The sequence below is a fragment of the Mobula birostris genome, chromosome 1, assembly GCF_030028105.1.
Source record: "Mobula birostris isolate sMobBir1 chromosome 1, sMobBir1.hap1, whole genome shotgun sequence".
Classification (NCBI taxonomy): domain Eukaryota; kingdom Metazoa; phylum Chordata; class Chondrichthyes; order Myliobatiformes; family Myliobatidae; genus Mobula; species Mobula birostris.
In genome coordinates, this window is record NC_092370.1 from 115,437,135 (window position 1) to 115,457,143 (window position 20,009).

General features: G+C 49.9%; 1 protein-coding gene across 3 annotated transcripts in view; it reads left to right on the forward strand.

The window, feature by feature from the left end:
- The first annotated feature begins 449 nt into the window (after positions 1–449).
- Positions 450–20,009, forward strand: part of tbx20 (T-box transcription factor 20) — a 46,083-nt gene continuing 26,523 nt past the window's right edge. The window contains exons 1-8 of one of the 3 annotated variants that reach the window (XM_072260711.1): positions 450–725; positions 1,098–1,329; positions 2,510–2,674; positions 4,257–4,365; positions 5,464–5,622; positions 6,729–6,820; positions 8,741–8,853; positions 14,906–16,731. In XM_072260711.1, coding sequence (XP_072116812.1) covers positions 602–725; positions 1,098–1,329; positions 2,510–2,674; positions 4,257–4,365; positions 5,464–5,622; positions 6,729–6,820; positions 8,741–8,853; positions 14,906–15,243 — 1,332 coding nt within the window. In that variant the 5' untranslated portion in view covers positions 450–601 and the 3' untranslated portion in view covers positions 15,244–16,731. Of the gene's footprint in view, positions 726–1,097; positions 1,330–2,509; positions 2,675–4,256; positions 4,366–5,463; positions 5,623–6,728; positions 6,821–8,740; positions 8,854–14,905; positions 16,732–20,009 lie in introns of those variants that run through there. The other 2 variants (XM_072260720.1, XM_072260729.1) reach the window with 2 other exon arrangements.

Here is a 20,009-nt window from a genome sequence, read left to right on the forward strand (position 1 = left end):
ACACACGCATCACACACGCTCTCAACTCGTAGGTGTAAACTCCGGGCTGTGGGGTTTGTACAGCAGCAATTTGCGAACTGGGCCGTGACTTGCGCTGCCTTCCGTTCCGCTGTCACGGGAAGCGAGCGCGCTGCTCCGTGACCCATAGAGGGTTAATCACCGCAGCTCCGCCTCCTTCGCATCCAACAACTCCGCCAAGGGGGCCTGCCCCCAACCGTGACTCTGCACGGTAGCACCCCTCCTCTACAGTCCACGGTGCACACGCTCACCCCTCGCTCCCCCACCCACGTAGGTCGGCCGGCATTGCACAGGCGCACTAGGTGTGATCCACCTTATCTGGTGGGAAGCGAGAGGGAGTGACGTCAGAAGCCGCTGATTGGCTCTCTACCCGGGGTCTGGGGTACGGGGTGCGGGAGGCAAAAAAATAATTGTCATTGCAGGAGGCGATTTGCAGGCAGACGGGAGGAGCTCGGAAAAGGCAGCGGGGAGCAACTGGTGCCGGAGTGAGCGGAACCTGCCCCCTGGTTATCCCAGGGAGAGCCCCAGTCCCCAGGACACTCAGTCGTCCTGCTCCTGGATTCCAGAACCCCGCACTCCCAGCATGGAATACAACACCACCAAACCACAGCTTTCATCCCGGGCTAACGCCTTCTCCATCGCGGCGCTCATGTCAACTGGAAACTCCAAGGACAAGGGACTTCAGGAGAACACCATCAAACCCCTGGGTAAGTCGGGCCCTGCGCTGCCGGGGCCTCGCCATTCACCTGCAATGGTTAACGGTTGAAGTTGCTGCCGGGGAGTCGCGGGGTCGGAGAATCGTCGGGGTAAATGCAGTATACTTACTTTGATGGGGAGCATTTGGGTTGAAGGAAATGTTACTTCTGTAGATACAGTTTTGCTCTACACCAAGCCGGGATGCGTTGGCGCCTCGCGTTGGTGAGCTGCCCTGAAGTGTAGCTAGTTTGTAACACTGTCGGTAAATGACGGTAGTTAGCTTCGCTGCAGGCTAACAAGCGAACGAAATCCGCGGTCACCGGCGTCCCCACATTACTTTAAACTGACGAGCGCCTTCACGCACCTTTTCTCCCACTGAGCAGAACAGTTTGTGGAGAAGTCCTCCTGTTCTCAGCCGCTGGGTGATCTGGGCGGCCTGGAGCTTGGAGATTACAGCAGCGGTGCATCTCCGGCGTGTACCGAACCCCTGATACCCACCACCCCCGGCGTCCCCAGCGCCGAAATGGCCAAGATCACCTGTAACCTGGAAACCAAAGATCTGTGGGACAAGTTCCACGAGCTGGGCACCGAGATGATCATCACAAAATCCGGCAGGTAAGGAAGGCACCCCTGAGGCAGAAGCGGCTGGGTGGTGTTAAAGAAACGCTCGGTTTTAATTTCGACCCCGACGCGGTTATTGGATTCATATAAACGTGTGGGAATATTTTGATCAAACACGGCAGCGGGCAACTAATTAATTTTGACCGGGAGGGCAGCGTCTTGAGGGAAATTGTTAGAAGTGGGCGCGGGACAATGAACCTCGATGTTTCGTTTAATTCCGCTGCCTGGTTTCATATTTTCCATTTCGAGTCATTCCTAAACGAAACAGCTTGGAACAGAAGCGAGGCCGGGAGGGTTAGTTTAGTAATAATCGCGGGTCCCCGGGTTGTGGACGCGTTCCCTTGCTCTGGCTTTCGGGGGAGTGACAATGATCTCTTTAACAGCGACTCAAAACGAAAGCGGTTTGATTCGTGCAGTAATCGGGAAAAGGAACAGACAGTTTATATCAGGAATTGTGTGGAATCAAATAGTAATTCTTTTCAATGCGGCGGTCGATGGTGATCTCTCAAATATATCCGAACTAAATTAATTAGTGGTGTAATTATTTTATAGTCATGATAATTATAACCCTTCGTATCGAGGGCAATCCTGTACCATTTAACGGATAATTGTTAAATCACAAGGCTTTCCTTGGTATACCCTCATTCAACTCGGTAAGAATGTTCCTGGGACTCGGATCGGCTGCGACCCCGTGGGTTTGCTGGATCTGAGTGGCATGTAACGGATAGGAGCCGACCCAGGGGGACCTCTCCTCTTGAGAGCGGAGAGAGAGTTGTTCAGATCTGATTGTGGTGAAGGCGAAGCTGGGGTGGAGGGGGGCGGGGTGTTAACATTGCCCCCTCTCGCCAAAACTGAAAGCCAGAATAAATCTGCGGATTCAGACAGCCACTGTCAGCGGACAGAATGTTGACCGAAAGTTCTTGCGGGGGAAGGGGGAGGTTGGTGAGCAGGCCGGCGGGAGAGGGACAGGGAGGCTGCCTTATGGCTCCGCTCGGAATTAAATCGGTTATAAGCGAGACCGGACGGGTTTGTTATCCTCTCTTGAGAATCATACTCGTTCTGACGCTTACTCACTCGCCGTTTTTCCAGCCACGAATGCTTGCATACTAAGAATGTTTTGGATAGTGGGATGGTTAAGATTAAAGAGATGCTTCCTCCTTCTGGCCTGTTTCAGGAGAATGTTCCCAACTATTCGTGTCTCGCTGTCTGGAGTGGATTCCGAGGCCAAGTATATCGTGTTGATGGACATCGTGGCGGTGGACAATAAGCGTTATCGCTACGCCTATCATCGATCCTCTTGGCTGGTGGCGGGCAAAGCCGACCCGCCGCTCCCAGCAAGGTGCGGCCTTAACTGGGGGCTGTCTGTGGAACTGCTCCTTGATATTCCCAGATACACACACTCCCGAAAACCCTGCACTGATTGGACTTGTCGGCAGAAAATGCCGAGCTGGAAACCTACAAAAAAAAACAGAAAATGCCGAAAATAAAGAGACAAAGGGTCTTAGATCTGGAGCATTGGCGGTTTCTCTCTCCACAGACACTGCCTGACCCGCTGAGTGTTTCCAGCATTTTCTGTTTTTATTTCTAGTCCGGCAGAAATCGAGAAACATCCGGAATTGGTTCCGTGAGACCTGAGCGGTGCTCTAGGGACATGTTTCCTTGCGGAAGAGAGTCAGACTGAATTTCTTCCCCGCCTTGGTTTGCTGAGAAGCTACCTCTCGGCAACCAAATGTCAAGGTCCAACACTTACGCGTTGGAGGCAACACCATTGCCAGCTATGTAATGCTCTAAACGGGGTTGGGGTTCAACACTGCGATAAAGACATCGAGGTCACAATTCAGTCACCCCAACCTTGTTCCAATGCCAACCCTAACCACCATTAACAGAACCCCAAATATCTTTAAGGTCGCTGATTACACTCCGTTAATCCGGATCCCAACCACTCTAACTATAAATGGAACCAGTCTATCCTGACTGCATTCACTCTGACCCAATCCACAAATTATCCTGACGCAGGCACATCATCGCCCCATCCACTCTAACTTTAAATTCAGTCACGTCGTCCTAACAGCCCCAATCACTGTAACTCTGACCGTAACCCCAATGTCCTTATCCCAAGCCCCACTCACCCCGATTCGAACCCTGGATTACAATTGGCCACCGTTGCTCGTGGGGAACCATGTCACCGCGGAACTCCTCGCAGGAATTCCCGGAGCCGACCGAGCACGTGGGCTGTGGTAACACAAAAAAGACCGCCCACGATAAAGATCCGTAATCCATATGTATCTTTAATCGAATAAAGTTGAAACTGCGGAGAGGGAGAGAACGCAAAACGGCGAGGCCTTGTGGAAGCTGTGTAAATACATTGGTCGGGAGATCCAGAGATCTAGAACCTACTCACTCTAAATTGTTTTATCCGGAATCCATTGATCTCAATTAATTGATCTCAAATCAACTAACCCCGAATTTACTAACCCAGAATTAACTAATATAGCATCCACTGATTCCCAAATTCACTGATCCAGAATTCTTTGATCTGGAATTCATTGCTCCAGAACTCACTGATCCGGAATCCATTGAACCAGAACGCACTAATCTCAGGATGGGCTGATCCAGAATCTGCTGCTGGCCCTGACTGCACTGCCCTTGCTCGGATCCCCTCTCACCACTCAAAACTATTTTAGAACCCAGACCTCCCACTCCAGAGACCTTGTTCACCTGGCCGGCCCCTTACCTCAACATTCCAGACACCGCGTTCACCTGGCCGGTCCCTTACCTGAATACTCCAGACACCGCGTTCACCTGGCCGGTCCCTTACCTTAACACTCCAGACACCGCGTTCACCTGGCCGGTCCCTTACCTGAATACTCCAGACACAGCGTTCACCTGGCCGGATCTTTGACCTCGGTCTCCTATTTCAGGCTGTATGTACACCCTGACTGTCCGTTCACGGGGGAGCAGCTAGCGAAACAGATGGTCTCCTTCGAGAAGGTGAAACTCACCAACAACGAGCTGGATCAACACGGCCACGTGAGTTGCATTTAATTTGATTCGGGAAACCCCAGGCGCCGGAACCGAACAATATTTTTGTTCATTTAATTCATGACGCGTTTCCGTCCTGGAAACGATGGCCTGGGATTCACGGTGCTCCTTGACAACACAGTCTGTGCAGAAGCAGGAACCCGCAAATTGGCCGCAGGGAACTGAGGCACAGTTAGCCCACGGACACTAATGCAGTCACCGTACGGTTAGCTCACGGACACTAATCCAGTCTCCGTACAGCCCTCCCATTCCTGTATCAGAAGCCGCTGCCAGCGATTCTCCCCCACCCCACCCCCCCCAGTTCGTTCATGCGGCTGCACTGGCTAATTCTCAGCTTCCTCCCGCATCCTTACTCAATCCTGAACCCGCTCTAAGGTCACGGACAGGTAGACAGCCCTTGACATCCTCTTGACTGAAATACCTCCTCTCACCTCCTAACTATACTGGCATGGGTTTGTGCAGTAGTGAATGAGGAGATGTGTGTACCGATGCTTATCTTCAAGTGTCTATATGTACCGATGTGTGTCTACAGCTGTGTATGCACAGGTGTGCATATCTGTACAGATGTGTATATACAGGTATATATGAGTATATGTGTATACCCGTGTGTTTCTACAGGTCAACCAGGGTAAAATCGTTGTGTGTAATTTGGAAGCGTGTGAATTTCCTCTATCGCTTCTAATTAAATTATCATTAAAATGGAACATGCCAAAGGTTATCAACGGCACGGATTTCAGCCGGTTTGGAGCAGTCTGCTGTCTGAAGAGCTGTTTTTATCACCGAGGTCTTGCCACTTTCCTGAGTTTGTTGTCAGAATCCCGTGCCCCCTACCCCCCTTCCCCCACGTAGTTCCATGTAGCTAACAGCATTGCGTGAGATTGGAGTTAGGGGTAATTTTGGGAAGCAGCCGGAGATGATCAGCCTCCTGTTCATTGCCACTTTGACCGGGCCCATGTCCTCACACTCTCCGTCCAGTCCCATGCCGTTACCACCCGGGCTGGGATCAGACTGCTGGGGTGGGGTGGAGATCGGACTGGGGAGGGAGCCGGCGCTACCATAGCTAACGGAGGTCAATTCGTTCCACAGATAATTCTGAACTCCATGCACAAGTACCAGCCTCGGGTTCACATTATCAGGAAGAAAGACCACACCGCTTCTCTGGTCAACCTCAAATCTGAGGAATTCCGCACCTTCATCTTCCCGGAGACTGTTTTCACTGCAGTGACCGCCTACCAGAATCAACTGGTGAGTCCCGCTGCCCCGCCACAGACCATCGGCTCAGATCCGCAGCCGCCGCCGTTGCTGAGGTCCGTCCGCCTGGGCGCCACGTTGCAATTAGCCCGAGGTCGCTATACGTATAATAAATTCAGATGATCAGAATAGAAGTCACGGGGGCAGAGGTCAATGACAGAAAGGTAACCGGGCAGAGGTCACCGGTGCAGGAGACTGGGGTAGAGGTCACAGGTATGGCTGCCTGGGCAGCGGCCACTGGAACATTCTTGCGGGCATTCGTAGTAATTAGAAATAAACATAATAGAATAAATGAAAAATCGCACACGACAGAGACGGACGAAGAACCAAAGTGCAAAAGACAACAAATTGTGCAATTATATATAAAAAAATAAATAAGCAACAAATATCGAGGACACGAAGAGCAGAGCTCGTTAAAGCAAGTTCCTGGGTTGTGGAATCTGCTCAGTGTTGGGGTGAGTGAAGTTATCCTCTCTGCTTCAGAGTGGAGGGGTAGTAACTGTTCCTGAACTTGGTGATGTTCATCCTAAGGCCCCGGTGCCGGCTTCCTGATGGCAGCAGGTAGGAGAGAGGTACGGCCTGGATGTTGGGGTTCTTGATGCTGCTTTCCTGCGACAGCGATCCTTGTATATGTCCTCAGTGGTGGGACAGTGGGCACTGAGACAAGTGACCGGGACAGAGGTCAATTGTACTGAGGTCGCTGGGCGTATTCTCAACGGCTCTTGGCTGTTACTGGTGGGATCGGGGTGATGATTATATTGTCTCACAGCCAGGGAGAGAAGCGCGAACGTTCCCTGAAGGGAATGTCCTGGTGAAAATCGACAAAGCTGCCAACGTTAACAACCTAAAGTAAAATCAGAAAATCCTGTTAACGCTCAGGTCAGACCGCGTGTGTGCAGAGAGAAATAGCAAGAAGTTGTAGTGTGAATGGCCTTTGCCAAAACTGGACCGCGCCGCTAGCAGTTTGCGGCCCGACTCGCTGAGTGTTTCCAGCATTTCCCGTTTTTGTTTCAGATTCCCAGCACATTGTTTTGTTTCATCCCGAGTGTGTTCACCCCTCCATGCACAGGGAGATTCCTCATTATGTTTCTGTCCTGCAGATCACCAAACTAAAAATCGATAGTAATCCTTTCGCCAAAGGATTCCGAGACTCGTCCCGACTCACCGATATGGAGAGGTACTGTCTCCCGCAGTAAGACCCTTTCTTCTCAATTCAATGTGATGTAAACGTCGCGGTTTATAAAATGTTAAACACAAAATATTTAATAGAAACGAATGTAGGTTGATGTTTGGTGATTCATACTGGGGTATGAATGTTCTCTGCGCATGTTATTGCTTTTAATTTTGAAACGGCGGCACAGTGATCTGTCCCGGGAATTATTTCATCCGTCGCTACGGAATCGCGGCAAGAGGGTGGCGGAACACTGCTAACGATTTACAGCCTCTCCTGAGCCCACACTTTCTCCTGTAACTATACAAGCGGTAACTTTGCTGCCGCTCGAATCTCGCACATCTCCCCAAACCAGTCACTTCTTCCCGATGTAGTCGCGGACTTTGATACCTCGTCCCACCTCCTGTCCTATTAGTGAACCCTCACACCCGTTCACCGATCCACCCACACTCCACCCTACCCGAGCCCGTTAGTACCCACTCTGCAACATAATCCCCGGAACCGGCGGCCTCTCTAGTTCAACGTGAATTGGTGAGGTTTGAAGATTTGGACGCTGGGTTTCTTTCCCAATGCACCGTTCTTTCTTTCCAATTTTACTGGTTCCAAATCCCGCGAATTTTTCCTTTTCTCGAAGGTTCATGTTCCATGTTTCATGAGGGTAAACGTTCCCTGGATTTGTTTGGAGGAGTGGCTGACTTTCCGCGCTCGGAGTCTGATTTCCAATGCACTTTGTCCACCCCGCACAAGTCTTTCTTGTGAAATAGATCAGGTTATCTCCCGCCGACCCCCACCCCCCAACCAGACGGGGGCGGAGAATGCACGGCAGAACCCACACCCTGATGGCACATCCTTTCCCCGGACCCTGAATGGGGCGGAGGCGCCGGGCCATGGCCGGAACTGTCTGTTTCAGCTCCCGTGCAGGAGATTCACGTCCGAGCGGGACTGGAAAATCAAGCATATTTGGCGGAATGACCGCAACTCAAATTACGTGGCGCATTTTATTTTTCAGGGGCTGGCGGATCGCTTTCCAGCCATAACCTTTTAACAATCTCACCCCTGTCACTGGGATCCGGAGTCACTGGGACCTGGGATCACTGGATCCAGAGTCACTGGGACCTGGCCGGGAGGGGGGTTCCCACTGAATCTGGAATATCTGGGACCTGGGGGTCACTGGATCCGGAATCTCTGGGTCCTGGGATCACTGGATCCGGAGTCACTGGGATCGGATACGCGGTGGGAACGGACTTGTAACTTTCGAAAAGCAACGGGAGATATTACAAAGAGGGAACCAGCCCAATGGCCAGCGCCGATCAATCTATTTATTTTCATTTCGTCAGCATATCATAGGAATGAACTATGTCGTGATATTTTAACCTGCTTGTTCTGACTTTGGAGATTAAGTGATTATTAACCTTGGGACAATAGGACTTTCACATTTCATTCTTGCTATAATCCACTCGCTGAATCTAAATGGACAGATGTGAAATGTAACTGGGAGCTGCAGCAATAATCAGAACACTGAATACAAATGTTCCCAAATCGACACCGAGCTCAAACCGAAGGTATATTGCTCTGATCATTGGTTGGTTTTGATTCGCTAAACAGAGCGAGATGTTTTTTTTTTGAGCAGCACGGCTTCAGCTGTGATGAAGTGAAAAGCAGTTAAGGTCGTGTAGCACGGCGCAGACAGAAGTGATATCTGAGCTGTGGTCCATGACCTTAAATGCTTTTCACTTCATCAAGGCTGAAATCGTGCTGCTCAAATTTACACCTCGCTGACGCTAGGCACCTGTCGAGATTCTCATTCAGAGGATCGAGGATTAGTGGCGCCGGGATTAAAGATGCCGCGTAATCTCGTGAATGGTGCAGCAAGCACGAGGGGCTGAATGGCCGCAAGGAGTTTTTTTTTCTTATCTTAACCCTGACTCTCTTGTGCTGCAGGGAAAGTGTGGAGAATCTCATCCAGAAGCACACTTACGCACGGTCACCGATCCGGACCTACGGGGGAGATGATGAGGCCCTCAGCGAAGAAAGCCAAACAACACAGACCAGAGGTAGGAGAAAGAATCCTTGCCGCTGTATTCCTCGTCAGCCCAGGACATCCTGATAAGTGCAGCACTGTTGATGTGTAGTCATTGCCGTAATGTAGGAATTGAAGCAGCCAATCTTTCCACGGCAGCAGCTCGGTGACAATGGCCCGACAATTCCTGCCGCAGGGTCTGCTCTTTCGGGTGAGCGCACACGTAGATTCAAGCAGTAGCTGCCCATGATTCACCGGTACCCCACTTATTATTGCCCATGGCAATCTTCCCCAAACACAATCGCCATCAGACCCATGCCTCCTGTAACTCGATTTAACGCCTCATTGAATGGTACAACTGACGCTGTAACTGCAGCTGAAAAACTTCTCTCACCCGTTCTTCAGAATAAATATGTTAAAGTTCCACGGATTCCAAAGTGAAGCGTGTGAAGGTCGTCTCTAGCCCCATGTAAATTTTATTCTTTGTATCATTCTCCGTGAAGTGGTACAAATGCAATTCCAAACACAAATCAGACGGCTGTTGGAGCTCAGAGGGCCGTGCTCAAGGTGTCGGGCTGACATGTAGAGAGACAGCGGGATTTTCAATGCTCCGGGCTAAGAACCTGCATCACCACTTTAGATTTCTTGGTTTGGTGTCCGTCGACTTCCCCAGTCTGACTACCTGTTGATATTGCTTGTACTGCGACCACGCTTCCCTTCCGAGAAAGATCCAAGGAAGGAACAAGAGTAGGTCACTCGGCCCTTCGATACTGGTGTAAGGTCCCAGAAATTATCTGAAAAGTACCGGGAGAGGGATTCCGTCCGCCGCCAGAAGTAGTTAATTGGAATGTGTCGGGATGTGAAACAGGTAGAAACATGAACAATTGTATATCCAAAGGTTAATGAAAACTGTGATGTCATCAAAGTAGTATGGAGAATGAGAAGAGATTTCAGTGATTTTCCATATTCTTGAAACGTGGGTTAGCAGGGTTGATTAATATAATTGATTATATATAAATAGAACCGTTATACATAAAACGGCGTCTGCCCTAACCAGTCCAGGCCAATGATAGTTTAGGCTGATTGCACTTGGAACTGTTGGCGAAAAAAAATTAACCCAGTAGCCCGCAGTTTTACTTGACCCAGCGCGCTGACAGATAACGCACCGCAGTCAGTACCACGGATATAGTGTCAACTGCGGCACTTCCAGAAGGCCCAGACATTGACTGGTTAATCGTACTCCCTGGAAAGCTGGCTTGTGCTGGTCGCTGCGGATAAATTCACCCTCGCACCTGGATTGTATTCAGATCCCACATTCAGGTCACCGAGTTATCCAGCATGAAGCAGGGCTTTCGGGCCATCACGTCCATGCTATCTCCTTCGTACTGATCAATATCCTATTGCTAGCACGCGGTCCTTATGTTTTAGTGGTTCCAGTGTTCCTCTTGGTCCAGTGACTTTAATGCAGACCGGTTGCCCCGAACGTCCCAGAACGTTAACAATTCCTCACCGCCCCACCCACCCCTTCTCCTGCTCCGATGCTGCTCAACCCGCTGAGTTTCCGGCAGATTACTTCAGTGCAAATTGTTTGGCGCAAACGTCGAAAGGCAAATGCCTACTCCACTTAGATGGCAAAGTTGTGCTGGACGTTATTCTTCTAATCCATTGACTGCATATTCCCGGTAACATAACGGCGGTACCGAGTCAGAGGCTTGTGCTTTGAGCTCTGGGAGCCCAGCGGCGCCGGTTTGACATACAGCTGACCAGGCCAAGCAGCACCCTCCATCCCGTACCGCCAGTCCAGAACCACTCCTGCGCAGGGCGATTGGGACCTTCTCAGATTTACATCCTCAACCCGGAATACAGAAACACTCTCGTTGACAGCGAAGTCTCAACACTCCCTTACTTCCTTTGCAGAAATATTTCCACAGTGCCGAGAAAAAAAACCCTTCGAATGTGGCATCCAAATTCATGTTCCCATTCTGAGGCATTATCATTGCTTCAGAATAGCAACATAAATCCGGCCATAAATTCAAACTGAAACATTTGTTATCCAGTTTTCTACAAGGAGCTGCATATATTGCAGAAACCTCAGTCCCGCCGTGAACTATTTAAAGAATTTTAGGAGAAGAAAATCTGCTCTCAACTAGTTAACAAAATATTCTGCAGTAATAATAGCAATTTATTTTACTTGACATTCATTTGAGATTTGTTGCAATCCAAATTAAGTATTTATTTTAAATTCAATAAATTGGTAATTTTCTTGTTGATAGATTTGGAAAAAAACATTGCCACACACTCCTTGCAATCAACCGCTTCCCTCCGCCACGGAAGTAACTGAAGGAAGGTGGGAATCAGCCGTGGTTTGGACAGGACTGATAGTCATCTCAAATGTCTTCTTTCTTTAAGGATCGTGGTTTCCCTTCTACCGTCATCAATGATGCCCTCACCCGCATCTCCTCCATTTCCCGCACTTCAGCCCTCACCCCATCCTCCCGCAACCACAACAGGGACAGAGTTCCCCTTGTCCTCACCTACCAGCCCACCAGCCTCCGGATCCAGCGCATTATCCTCCGCAACTTCCGCCACCTTCAACAGGACCCCACCACTAAGCACATCTTTCCCTCCCCACCCCTCTCCGCTTTCCGCAGGGATCGGTCCCTCCGCGACTCCCTTAGCCGCACGTCCATCCCCACTGATCTCCCACCCGGCACTTATCCCTGTAAGCGTAAGTGCTACACCTCATCTCTTGCAACCATTCAGGGCCCCAAACAGTCCTTCCAGGTGAGACAACACTTCACTTGTGAGTCTGTTTGAGTCATGTATTGCATCCGGTACTCCCGGTGCAGCCTCCTCTACATCAGTGAAACCCGACGCAGATTGGGGGACCGCTTCGTTGAGCACCTCCACTCTGTCCGCCACAACAGACAGGATCTCCCGGTAGCCATCCACTTCAACTCTGCTTCCCATTCCCATTCAGATATGACCGTACATGGCCTCCTCTACTGCCATGATGAGGCTAAACTCAGGCTGGAGGAGCAACACTTCATATACCGTCTAGGTAGTCTCCGGCCCCATGGTATGAAGATAGAATTCTCCAACTTCCGGTAATTCCCTCCCCCTCCCTTCCTCTATCCCTATTTCACTCTGCCCCCTCCCCCAGCTCCCTCATGGTTCCACCTCCTTCTTCTACTACCCATTGTTTTCAGGGCTATGACGTCAATGCTTCCCCTCCCCCATCCCCTTGTCTTTCAAATTACTGGTCTTTCAACTGAAGCTACAAGCATTCTTCAAATCCTTCCCCATCTTTCATTCTTCAGTCCTGACGAAGGGTTCCAGCCCGAAACGTCGACTCATCGTTTCTAACTGATGCTGCCCGACCTGTTGAGTTCATCCAGCGTACTGAAAGTGTTGCTTTGATCACAGCATCTGCAGATTATTTTGTGTTTACTGATAGTCCTCTGATCCTCACTGACCGTAGCTTGAGTTGGTCCACGCTCCTGTGATGCAGATACCACTGAGAGTGTCTTTCACTTAATTGCCGGCTGGGTTCGTCACAGTTTGCGTCACCTTTTTACCGTACTTTGGAACATGACGTAGAAAACTTTGCCCCACAGAACGTAGAACATAGAACGGTACAGCAGAGAACATACAATGTAGAATCAAGCTAATTAAACGTAATGCTTTCTGTATGCACTCGGTTCATATCCCTCATTGTCTGTAGGCTCATGTGCCTATCCAAGAGCCTTTTAAACGCCTCTGACGTTCTGGACGCCACCACCCCCGGCAGAGCATTCCAGGAATCGGCCACTCTCTGAGTAAAACAAATCCCCCTCACACCCCTCTTACACTTACCCCTCTCACCTTAAATGCGCGCCCTCTAGTGTCAGACTTTCGACCCTCTTGTCTACTCTACGCTTCTTGTAATATTATTAACTTATATCAGGTTTCCTGGAATCACTGCCGCTCCAGAGAAAGTAACCCAAGTTTGTCCACACTTTCCTATACAACATGCACTCTAATCGAGGCATTATCCTGGTAAGCCTCGTCTGTTTCTTCTATAAAGTCTCGAAATCCTTCCAATAATGGATGATCAGAATTGAATGCAATAATCCAGACGCGGCCTGATCAGAGTTTTATAAAGCTGTAGCACAACTCCCTGACCCTTGAACTCAAGGTAAGCATGCCATGCGCCCTCTTTACCACCCTACGGATATGTGTGACCCACTTCTTCCCAACACTGGGCATGCCCCCTGTGCACTACTCCCAGATTATCCCCAGCTTTCCTCAAAGTCCGAAAAGAAAGGTGTTCAAGGAGGGCGGGATGTAAGAATGAGAAGGGGGAATAAACTTTCGACACGGGTCCACATGCAGAACGGTGGTGGGCTGGCCATGATCTCACCGAAAGTTAGAGAGGCTGATGTCTCCTCGTGTTCCTAAATTTACCCTACGTAGTTTAAAAAAGTTTAAAGTTCAAAGTCAATTTATTACCGAAGTACATATATGTCGCCATATTCTACCCTGAGATTGGGTGAGTGAAGTTATCCCCTGCCCGATGGTTGAGAGGTTATAACTGTTCCTGAACCTGGTGGCATGGGACTTGAGGACCCTGTCCCACCTTCCTGATGACATGGTCCGGATGGTGGGAGAGCGGGAGATTCTGTCCCCTCCTGTCACCAACAACGCTGGATTAGACATCGTGCACCCCACCCCCACCCCCGTCCCGCCACTCGTCCCATCCCAATCTATTTGTTGCTTGGGAGGTGTCACTTCTACTGACAATTCCCTCAGGCGACAGCATTCTCCCAAATCTGTGGGAAAGCCCATCCACACTCCCAAATAAACGAAAGTCGTAACTTCAGGGCGAAAATAAGATATCCGGAGCAACAACGGGCGCTTGATTTACTCTGCCCTGCCCGACCCAAACATTAACACAGGCCTGTCCATCTCTCAGGTTTTTGCTGTGCTTCTAGACATCATCTTCCCTCTCGGTTGCTGTCGCCGGGAGCAGTAATGAAAATACTCCTTAGAACCGATACCGTTTCTAGTTTTGAAAACCGCGCCGGCTGCAGTTGAGCGAGGGGTAGACTGAGCGCGAATATCAGGGAGCCAAGGATGGCAGTTTACTACTGAACCTTTGCTGTGAGAATTGTGTCAAACTAACATTCCAATATACCCCGAATGTGAAGTAATGACAAGGAAGAATATTGTTTAATCAGCGGATCTGGTGAGGGAAGTCTCATTTAACCCTGCTCCCTCTGGGCCAGAGTCACTCAGTCACTGGATTGGATCAGGTGAGAGATGGGTTCAGCACAGAGGGAAGGCAAGCACGGATGGATCTGAAGCTTTCCGCACTAAAGTGCCAAGGAGCCAGCACTTGGTTGTTTTGCCTAGGTAAAGAGTGACGACCTGCCATCACCCATCCACAGATCGGGTCGGCGCTCCGCGCAAAGATCAACCCCTAGAAGTGAAAGGCAGATCTTTCATAAACTACCCACTGTAACGGTTAATGCCATGGCGGATTGATCTTATTATCGGAATAAACAGTCTGATTTATAGCGGTTCTGGGGAAGGACCCCCGGCCCGTTTCCCTTTCCACGGATACTGCTGGACTGGCTGAGCTCATCCAGCATTTCCTGATGTTTGACTCGTTGTCAAGGCGCGATTAGATCCAAGGGACACAAGAAACTGCAGATGCTGTAAGTTTGTAGCAACAAACAAAGCGCTGGAACTCACTGAAAATTCAAAGAAAGTTAAGGAGTATAAAAAAGCTGGGGGTGGGGTGGGGAGAAGGCGTAGCTGGCGGGTGATGGGTGGATCCAGGTGAGAGGAAAATCATAGGCAGGTGAGGGAGGTAGGAAGAGAGTGAATGATGTAATATTTCCCCTTTCATGCCGGCTTGATGAATAGTATCAACGCGAAATGTCGGCTGTCTATTTCGTTCTGTTGATTATGCCTAACCGCTGAGTTTCCCCAACACTCTCCGTACCCCCCGTTTGCATTGCAGTAGTGTCACCGTTTCTCCCCAACGACCGACCAGTGTTTCCCCGCACCGCCTCATACCTCCGCGCTGTTTTGTTTTGCAGGTTCCGCCTTCACTGCCTCAGATAACTTGTCCCTCAGCACCTGGGTTGCCTCTTCCTGCAGTTTCCCGGGGTTTCAACATCCACAGTCGCTGGCAATCGCCACCACCACCGCTTCGCTCGCTGCCCCCGTCCCTCACCCCATTCAGGGTTCTCTGCCACAGTACAGCCGCCTCGGGATGCCCCTGACACCGTCGGCCATCGCCAGCTCCATGCAAGGCAGCGGACCCACCTTCCCCACCTTCCACATGCCCCGCTACCACCACTACTTTCAGCAAGGTCCCTACGCCGCTATCCAAGGCCTGCGGCACTCGTCGGCTGTGATGACACACTTTGTGTGATTGACATCGGGGCTGCATTTCACCCAGGGACCTTGACGCTTGTGAAAGCCGCTCAGAGAATCGGGGGCATGCTCCACACCAACAGCTGAGCGGCGCAGCAAGCAGCAGCTCCTGCATGGACAAGAGCAGAAACTACAACCCCCAGAACGCACCACAGGTTTGCCTCAGCTAAACCACAACTCCCAGAACGCACCGTCGACAGTCAGGTTGCAGCAAAGGCAGCGAAAGCGCCCTCATGTGCCGGGAGTGCTGGCACTGCAGTGAGCTGCCAGTCGGACTGGGTTACTGGACTGTCTGGGAAATAGGCAGCGGCTGAGCCAGGCACCTGAAGGACTGTTTTGCACCAGCGACACTGGCCGACCCGTACTGTCAGAGGGTGCACTGCAGCAGACATACTGAGGACTCTCAGCGGGTCTGGACCTGCAGTCACATCTCGGATACAAATCGCTTGTGAATTCGACCGTTTGTACAAATATGTGTGTGCGTGAAATAGTGTGCGAGTGTGCATATGTGTACCACTGTGTGTGTGTGTGTGTGTGTATCAGTGTGTGAGTGTGCATGTGCCTGTGTGCTGATGTTTATATGTCTGTGTTAGTCGCTGTGTGCATGCTTGTGACCACGTGCAAGTGTGCTCACACGACAGGGACAGACACGACGCCACAGGATCTGTGTCCAGTGCTACCTGTCACGGAGCGAATGGAATTGTCTGGAGACCGGTTTCTGTGCCAGAGGGATCTCAGATCGAGCACCCTGAACGTGGTTATATATAGGTCAGTCTTGTCCCCAGCACTCTCAGGCTGCTCCACCCTCACTGAGGGTAGGGGTCGACCCTGGAGCCCCCTCCACCCGTTACCCAGATGAGGCAGACTGCAGAGCTTGCATCCGATCCCCCGTGAGGTCACTGAGCTCTGTCTATCACCCGCTGCAGGTGATGTTGAGCAGCGTGGGGTCCAACTGCAGCTTCACTGGGCGGGGACCTCATCAGCTTCAGGTGGACAGACCTGAGGCTGCTCCCTACCTGCCCTCCTGCACAGCCCATTGACCCGAGTCTGACAGTGACGGTGGGCGAGGGCGGTGTGTCGGCCACGAGGTTACCGACTGGGGCGGCGAACACTTCTGAAGGTCCGAAGCGTCTCATAGTCACTGTGTGTGTGTGTGTGTGTGTGTGTGTGAGTGCGTGTGCGTGTGTGTGTGTGTGTGTAAGCGGGTTATTTGGTTGTGTGTCTCCCAGTAGCAGATAAAATAACTCACCATATCTTTACAAGTGTCCATTTAATGTCGTACCATTTTGTGAGCATGTTCACTCATTTTAAAACAGTTAGTAATAAATTCCCATTCAGTGTTTTCTCCTGTACTAGATTATATTCGAAAGAAATTGTGGAGTTACAGCTATGAAGAATTGTTTTCTAAAAGTGCAATATATTTATTTCTGCAGGAACTGATTTCAATGTAATATTTGAAAGTTAAGATTAAAATTGAGAGTTTGTAAAAGGCAAAATCTGTAGAGTCATTCAACGAACTCGTTGCTGTGATGAACCGAGAGACCCACCCGGTTGTGTGAGAGCGATCTGCGATCGATCCATTTCTACTGTTTCAGTGTGCCCCCGGAAGGCGGTTAACGCACCTCTACCTCTTTCCAACAGGGACTCGACACTTAAAGGTGCTGACTTACGAATCTGAACGCTTGACTGTCAGGGCCGGGTTGGGGCTCTGCCAGCAACATAAACCTGGCCGTTCGACCCCGCTGACCTGGCCGTTTTAGCTCCGCGGCATTTAGCAGGGAAGCACCATCCCGGAAATAGCTGTAAATTGGGAACTGGCGGGAGGGGGGAGCTCCAATCACCGAGGGCAGTGGCACTGTGCAAAGTGCATGAGCTGTGGATCCAGACGGTCTTAATCCCTGGGTCTGAACCGAAGTGACTGGTGAGATCCTTGAGGTGTTGGGTTTAACAGCCCTGAAGTCCCCGAAGTTCAATTCAGATAAGGGCCATTAGACTGGAAAATAACAAATGTAACTCCTTTATTCAAACAGAGAGGGAGACAGAGAGCATGAAATTACAGTTAGCTCAGCGTATATGAACGGAAAGTGTAAGAGGCTGCCATTAAAGACGTTACTCAGGAATAACTCAAAGTGCCCGGGCAATGTCATTCTGTTTATGTGAAAGGGAAATGTTTGAAAAAGTCACTTGTGCTGTGGATAAAAGAAACTGGGGGATTTCTGGACTTTGATAAAACTGCATCAAAGGGTCGTAATTGAGGAAGTGAAAGCTCACGGTCCGGGAGGTGACGCGTTCACGTGTTGGTGTGGAGGGAAGGTTGGCGGACTCTCTGGAAGCAGACGGTAGGCATAAACGGCTCCCTATCTAGATGGCGATGTGTAACGAGCAGTGAGTCACAGGATCGGTGCTGGGCCACAACCTTTTACAAATTATGTGCCTGAGTTAGACCGAAGGCACTGAGGATATTTTTGTTACTTGCTGATTGACCATAAAAATCATTTTTATTCAATTTACTCACAATTAAGACGTGACAATCTACCTGGCTTTGTATTAAACAAAACAGTTTATCCACATTTTGTTAAACTCTTACCCAGAAACCCTCGTACAAAAAGCACACTGCTTTAAGGAGCCAAGTGTGAAGTGAACCCCATCTCCAACCCTCACACCTTCTCTCCTCTTCACACGGATTTATGGCATCCGTTTCAGGAAAACCCAACGCATCGAGACCATCCAGTCACATTGAAATTACACACAAGATCCTAGAGCCAAGGATATGATGATCATGGACATGGCCCTGTTGGTTAACGTTGAAATCACGACGAGGAGGTGTCGAGGACTGAATTACTGTAGATCAGCTGGCTGAGCGGTGTTGCAACGATAACCTCGGACTTAACGTCAATAAGACCAAGCAATTGATTGTGGACTTCAGGAAGGGAAAGTCGGGAGAACATACACCAGTTATCACTGAGGAGTCAACACTGGAAAAGGTGAGCAGCTTTCAGGTCCTTGATGTTAATGTCTCAAAGAATGTATCCCGGTCCCAACGCATTATTTTAGCCGCGAAGAAGGCATATGGTGACTAGTTCATTAGGAGATTGAATAGATTCGGTAGGGCGCCAAAGTCTCTTGTAGGTTTCTATATATGTACGGTGAGAGCATTCTGACTGGTTGCATCACGGCCTCGCATGGAGGCTGCAATTCACAGAGGATTGTTGACTCAGTCAACTCCATCACGGGAACAACCCTCCACGCCACTGAGGGCATCTTCAAGAAGTGGTGCGTCAAGGAGGTGCCGGCTAACAGTCTGGTCACGTCCTCTCCTCGTTCCTACCATCATGGAGAAGGTACCGGAGCCCGAAGACCGAAACTCAACGATTCAGCAACAGTTTCTTTCGCTCCGCAAGCAGATTTCCTGACGGTCCATGAATTGTTATTCCTTTTTTTTTTGCATGATTTATTTGTAATCTATAGTCCTTTCGTAACTTTGCACTGTTTTTCTGCCGCAAAATAACAAAGTATACATCATATATGACAGTGATAATAAACCCGATGCTGATTCCGAAATTTTAACCCTAGTAAGATTGGCCTTGGGCTGCTGCCATTGTACCCTAACATCTCCATGACAGGGCGGGGGATGGGGGCGTCTCATATGGAAACCAGGCGGTCTAGCTCTTCTGAAAATGGAGCTTCCCAGTCAGTGCAAAAACACCTTCGCAATAGGAAGGCCCTCAATCGGTCCAGCTGCCGCTCTTCTCCTCCGTCGCAACCACGCAGAGCTGGTGAGTCAATCACGTGAACGGGACTGCATGTAGACTAGACTGTGCAAATCCTTAACAGACGTCAGTGAACTAGATGTTTATTTTCTAACAATCCAGCAGTTTCATGATCACTGTCGTATTTTGACTACGAACATCTGTATGTAAACTGCCCATAAAGGTTTGAAAGTCTGTCTGGACCAATGATCAAACCCCCACTGATCACTATGCTATCATACTGAGGGAACGCCAGTGCCGAGCTGGGTTGGCAGAGTCTAACAGTTCGGTTTTATAATTAAAAACCCTTTCTGGCTCCAGCAAGCGAGGGGTGACTGAACACGCTGGGGAGAAACGCGTCCGGAACGGCAGGGCAATGGGCGTGGCTGGGTGCAAGGGAGTCATGTGACGGTAGCTCCAAAAACAACACCTAGTCCGTCAGCAGCAGGGACGCCCTCGTATGCCCCCTCTACCTTATCCCCGCTTCAATATAATGCGGCTCTTGTGACCATCTCGGACAGGACGCAGTGGGGCTTCATCCAGTCCCACACACTTCGAAGCATCTGTGATCCAGAATGAGATTTCAGTGTAAACATCAAAAAGAAAACACATGCACCGGAGTGAAATTGTTTAGAGACCAGCTGCTTTCATTCCAAATCGATAAATTAAAGACAATGGGAAGTTCTGAACATATGTTTGCTTTTCCTGGTTAGGAATCTCTGTTATCAGATGTTACTGGTTAGGAATCGCTGTTACCAGATGTGATCGGTGACGGTTAGAGCCATTTCCTTGGGCAGTTCTCCAGCATCGTGACAGCTATAAAAGTACTGGAAAACCGCCTCTATTGCTTCTCTCCGAGTCCCACTCCTCGTTCCTCTACGAGTGGCCGAAAGACCACATGATTGGACTAGCCCTCAAGACAGATCCTAGGCAATCTGCTGTGTGCTGGAGGAAACCAACACGTGACAATTATTAAAAGGATAACTTTTTTTTTAAGTTACAGAGGGTTCCTTTT